A 6,000-nucleotide genomic window follows, 5' to 3' on the forward strand; every position below is an offset into this window, starting at 1 on the left:
TTTGCTGTATACAAAAGATTCTTGTGCACCGGAGATTATTTATTACAGAGAGTTTCAAAGTGCTGCTCCTGAAAAAAAATCTTATTGAAAGCATGAAATTTACGTAATTTTTTCTTAATAATCTCTCGTATAAATGAACAGTAATTCTTAGCTCAATCTCAAAAGCCATTTCCTCAACCATGTGAGACTGAACATAAATTTCATTATTATTTTCTTAGATGAAACTGAAAAATTAGTTGTTTCCTCATCTTGGAGAAAACAACTAACTGAGGGAGATAGAAAAATCCCTACATGTTTCATCTGATGGGGATAGGCCAACTTTCTGGCCACTCCAGCAAACAATTTGTTGAAGCCTCACTACCTTTGTGTGCCCACCAAAATCTTATCTTCTAATTCATTTCAATCCTACTTTAACACAGTGCACAAAGTTTTTAACAAAAAATTAAGACACTCTATTTTTTCTACATTTTTTTCTTTTTTACACCTCCGTGAGAGTTTCCACCCATGTGATGACTCGAACCCACAACTTCAGTGTTGGAGGTTAAGGATGCTTCTTACTATATGAGCAACCCCTCTTGTCTCCATTTTTCTGCTGGTGTTTGATTGAAAAGGAATTTCAGAAAATTTGAAGAACTTTTTTTGTTTGGTATGAAAGAAAATGTTTCCATAGAAAAAGTTTTCCTTATTTATTGGAGGTAAGTCATTTTTTTAAAAAAAAATTAAGGAAAAATTGAAAAATGTTTTCCTTCCTACCAAAAAATGGAACTAAGAAGATCAATAGTACTTTTATGACAACATTACCAGCAAATAAACAGATAGAGCAGAAGTTCCTGTAAAACTATATGCAATTCTAGAAACTAAATTTGACCCTATAGCAAACCAATTAAGCAAAGAAACTAACTGTCATGACTGGAATTGGACATACAAAGATCCATAATTTTCTCAGCCACCTCTGTTTCATCTCTGCTTTCTTCAATCAACTTTTGTAACACCTCTAGGCAGCTTCATCTTCAGCTCCATTACTCGGCTTCGAAATTGACAAATCCAAAGCCGATCTTCGGCTCAACATAAGACACTCCAGCCGGTCCTGTGCGCTCATATGAACAGCAGATTTCACCCTTCTAGTAACCTTACCAATACTAATTTCTTCTCTAGGAAACAGAGGTTGGTAGCCTTAAGGGCTGATAGTTAGGCTTGTGGCTCTAATCACTTTTTCGAGCTGTATCATAATACTTCAAAAATTACATCCGACAAGACTTTGATTTTTAGAAAATAACCTATTTAAAAGGCAAAACATACAATTTTATACGCTAACATTGCGCTCGACCCCATGGTAGCGCGGGCTTTATCTCATCTAGTGTACCTGTATGAATAACTTGTAGTATCCAATAAAAGAACAAGAAATGATATAATCAATGATTGGTAGCATTACCCTGTTTATCCCATGCAGTTAGGATTGCTATCCTTGTTTCTTCTTCCTAACTTTTTAATGTCATTGACGAGATATTCAAAAGCATTGTACGATGAACCTCCTTCTCCAACACTAATTTCTGCCAACATAGATAATTTGTCAACCGATTTCTTCAACTTATCCTTATTTGTTACCATCAATTCTTTCACCGCCTTCTCAATAATGTATCTGTCACAAATGTCTTTCATGTCCAACCCAATTTTCCACACCTCACCCACAAATCTACTTGTGACTCGTTGGTCCACATAAACAGCCCAACAGATCATGGGCTTTCTTTCAACAATACTTTCCATAGTCGAGTTCCATCCACTGTGAGTTAAAAATCCACCAATAGCTGGGTGGGATAGTACTTTCTCTTGTGGAGCCCAACTCACTATGTAAGCTCTTTCTTCGCAACCATCCGTTAGCTCCTTCACAAATTGGTGGCTAAACTCTTCTTCCCTCAATAAGTCGGACCTCATGACCCACAAAAATCTGATTCCACTATTTACTAATCCATGCCAAAACTCCAAAATTTCCTTCTTTGTCAAAGTTGCAAGACTTCCAAAACTTACATAGATTACTGATTCTGTGGGATGTGCGTCGAGCCATTGAATTGAACTGTGATCTTCTTCCCACAAACTATTCGAAGAGGACATTGTTTTATCAGCAAGCCTAGTTTTGAGTTGCAAGTGTAGCGGTCCAACCGCATACGTTTGTGGACAATGAGAGCGAATAAGAGAGAGTAACGGACCGTCTAAATCTTCAAATGTATTTAATATGAGTCCATGGGATCGAGGTATACTTTGGATTTCCTTGAGAGCAAGTTGGCAATATAGGTCCGTTGCACAATTGGTGAGGCGATAGAATGGAAAATCGCGACGCCGTAGAAGATCTTCCATGCCAGGTACATTTTCTATCAATACGTCCAAGTCATTTCCTAGGTAAATTTTTGCTTGTTAGATGGCCATAAATTAGTAACATAACTCCAAATACAATAACAAAAATGAAAGTACCTTTGAAGGGAATATCTCCAGATTGAATGAGTTTGGGGAAACAGAGGTAAACCCATAGGCAACAAGGACTAATAGTATCAAAGGAAATAACAGAAACTCCAACCTCATTACAAATATCCACTGCATAATAAAATAATCCATCAGGTATAACACATGTAACAGGGGGCTCTGTAACTCCAAGTAATATTTCTCTAAGAAAAGGCTCTGCCACAGCTTGCAAGGAAGTAATAAGGTCTCCAAACAGAAGAGACGACCGGGGATGATCCTTGGGAAGACCATCGGAAATTGTCCGGAATTGAAATTTGGGATATTGCTTGAATCTTGATTCAACGTTGGTGTGACGATAGAGAAGCTGTTGATTGTGATTAGTGTTGAGGAAAGTAACTTGTAAACCGGCGAGGCAAAAAAGCTCAGCAAGTTGAAGCATGGAATTGATAGGGCTTTGTATTGGAAGAGGGAAGAGGAGAACGTGAGGGCACATTATTTTTGCTTCTTCTACTGTGTTGTGATGATCCATTACTTGTAAGCAAAGTCCTTGGGTGGGGGAATGGGAGATAAGATAGATAGCTGCTCCTTTGCTTTTATTACTGATAAGTTTTTTAAGAATGACGACAGAAAAAGATTTGTCAAAGATACTCAGCCTAGGATTCCATTAATAAATGGAGTTGGTGCAGCTTTCCTTGTTTCTATTTCAATTTATTAATGTCACTTCTTCTTTTTTATTCTTCTTATCTGATCAAAGAAAAAAGATAAATATATCTCAAATTATGATAAATGATACGGCAATATCCATTAAGATAGGTATATCTTATTTTTATGTCCATTTTTTGAATTGTGTATACCTCATGGATAACAGATGGAAACGCCAATTTTATTTATATTTTTGTTCAAAATTTTAAAAGAATCCATTCATTTTCAATATCCTCTAATAAAATACAATGACATTAAAAAAAAAAAAAAAGCTATCCCTTTATCTCCATTCAAACATAAACCCAAAACCTATTAAATCAAACAAAGAAAAAAATGTTGTTTAATTCATCTTCATTTACAATCAATCTCCAAATAAAAAAATACAGCAGCATGTGTTTTCAATGAAAAACAAGAAATTCGATTTCAATTTTTGGTTCATATTAATTAGTTGCTGAAACGGATTGGAAATACTACCTCACCTTTGATGAACAAGCTTCAGGCTTTAAATTGAGTTTGCAATCGAATGAAAACTTTCGAAGATCATTTGTTGTCAAAAAAAAGGTTGAAAATACTATAACCATTGACGAACAAAACTTTAAATTCTAAAATGGGTCTGCCACTGAATCAAAAACCTCGAGCTCAAATGAATTTGTTGTTAAAATGAATTCGCTTTGAAGACCAATTGCAACCAATACGGCTGAAAACAGTAGGTAAAATAGGGATCGGGAAGTACAATTTGCTTAGGAAAGGGCAGATAAAGGTTGAAACTGAAGCATGGGTTTAAAATTGAAAAAGGGGTAGGGTCTTTAGTTTTGGGTAAAAAATAAATAAAATCAAGTACATTATTTGATGATAAAAGATACTCCATACACCATCTTAAAATATCAAACACATAACTATCATAGTTCAAAGGTATATTCTTCAATTAATTTACAAAGTTTTCAATTCTTTTCTAAGGTTTATGACCATGAAGTTCTATCTACTTTAGCATGAAAAATACCTTCTTTTATGGTTATTTTTTCGTTCATACACAGTCAGGGATTTTTTATTTTTTTTCCGATGATAATGCAATCTAGACAAGGATTTTATTTTTCTGGTAACACAATCTAGTATATAAATAAAAAGGACCTTGTAATTATACCAAATATAGTTGTTGTTTTTTGCATTAAATAGATTCTTTCATAACACAACAACTCAACAATAACATCAAATTGAATAAAAGCTCTCGTATACACACACCTTCCTATATAAAGAAGATAAATAGTTTGTTTCTGATAAATTACATCGACAATAACAATAATAATAAATCCAATATAATCCTACAAATAAAATGTACGGAGACTTTTATCCCATGATAACGGCCAAACCGAAAGACAAAATTAAACGTAGTGGAGTGGAATCAAATAAATTTGGAGGGAGAGAAAAAAACAAAATAGAAGTGGGATGGATAAGGGCTACAAGAATATTTGTCATCCTTGACGAATGGTCTCAAATGATCTCAATCCTCAGCTAAACCACTAATCTATCCATTAACACAGAATAAAAATGTTAAATAAACAAAAAAAAAAAAGAGTGAACAAAGAAGATCAATACTAATTATAACAATACTAACAGCAAATAAACAGCAAACAAGCACAAGTTTCTGTAAAACTATATGCAATTCTTGAAATTAGATTTTGAGCCTATTGTTTATAGTGACCAAACAAAAAAGATGCAAACCAATTAAGGAAAAAAACGAGTAGGTAAGTTTTAGGAATTGTGCATACAAAGATCCATAATTTTCTCAGCAACCTCTGTTTCATCTCTGCTTTCTTCAATCAACTTTTGTACTACACTTCTGGGCAGCTTCATCTTCAGCTGAACAACAGCTCCATTACTCGGCTTCGAAATCGATAAATCCGAAGCCGATCTCCGGCTTAACATAAGGCACTCCAGCCGATCTTGTGCGTTCATATGAACATCAGATTTCACCCTTCTTGTAACCTTATTATTACTAGTAATTTCTTGTTTAGGAAACAGAGGCAATTCTACAAGAAAATATATTTTGCACGGCTTCAGCTCTTGTTCTGCCTCTAATGGCTTAGCTCTAATCCCAAATTTCTTCACTGCTTCTGATTCCAATAAAACATGACCTGGGTAGTCTTTAACTACCTCTGAAGTTGTTATTGGTGTCTTCAGTTTAAGGATTTCGCCGTTAATCTTCATCACCTTCGTACTTCCTCCTATGTTGTTACCCATTCTCTTTTTTTTCTGTTCTTTTTTGGTACTATGGTTCCTCCACTTATATTTTGGTATAATTATATGGACCACGAACTAACTTTTTTGTTAGTGCGTGTGCGTGTGAATTTGTGGAAATGTACTAGAAAAGCTTTTATTTAGTGCCCTATCTAGTGTATAATTAACCGGTTAAACTGAATTTCAAATATTTAATTTTGAAAATTCTAATTTTAAAAATAATTTGTGATAAGGTCTTCGGACCCCATTTATCAGATTACATTGGCTGTGTTATTTGTTGTAGTTAATGATAAAAACGCAAAGGTTGAATAATGGTGAAACTAAAAATTTCACTCGAAGTATTTTAAAATAAATGTATAAAAAAATAATATTGAACTATATACCTAGTTTAAATATTCAACTGATCACCTCTTCATCCCTAAAATTGAACCTATCAATTCAAATATGGACCCGCCATGAATTATTTAAGGTTTCCACTAAATCCATGGTATGATTTTTCTATAATTCTATAAAGGGATCATTTGATATATGTGGATCAAATTCTTTCGAAATTGAACTAACTTATCTCACATGATCATGCGTTATAAATTTAAAATATTTCACCATTAT

At 34.0% G+C, this 6,000-nt stretch overlaps 1 protein-coding gene across 1 annotated transcript; it reads right to left on the bottom strand.

Annotated features, from left to right (window-relative positions):
• Positions 1–661: 661 nt before the first annotated feature.
• LOC102596686 (7-deoxyloganetic acid glucosyltransferase-like) lies at positions 662–5,544 on the bottom strand. Its single transcript, XM_006357718.2, has 3 exons — positions 4,923–5,544; positions 2,467–2,586; positions 662–2,390 (listed from the first exon to the last, which is right to left on the bottom strand). The coding sequence occupies exons 1-3, from the start codon at positions 5,392–5,394 to the stop codon at positions 1,438–1,440; spliced, it is 1,545 nt and encodes a 514-aa protein (XP_006357780.2). The 5' UTR covers positions 5,395–5,544; the 3' UTR covers positions 662–1,437.
• Between the last annotated feature and the right edge of the window lie 456 nt (positions 5,545–6,000).

Source organism: Solanum tuberosum, unplaced genomic scaffold, assembly GCF_000226075.1.
Source record: "Solanum tuberosum cultivar DM 1-3 516 R44 unplaced genomic scaffold, SolTub_3.0 scf00244, whole genome shotgun sequence".
NCBI lineage: Eukaryota > Viridiplantae > Streptophyta > Magnoliopsida > Solanales > Solanaceae > Solanum > Solanum tuberosum.

Coding starts and splice junctions, on each gene's coding strand:
- LOC102596686 (XM_006357718.2), bottom strand. CDS start 5,394: ATGGGTAACAACATAGGAGGAAGTACGAAGGTGATGAAGATTAACGGC. Junction 2,587..4,922: donor TGAGAAAATTATGGATCTTT/GTATGCACAATT, acceptor TTTATTATGCAG/TGGATATTTGTAATGAGGTT. Junction 2,391..2,466: donor TGGAGATATTCCCTTCAAAG/GTACTTTCATTT, acceptor AAATTTACCTAG/GAAATGACTTGGACGTATTG.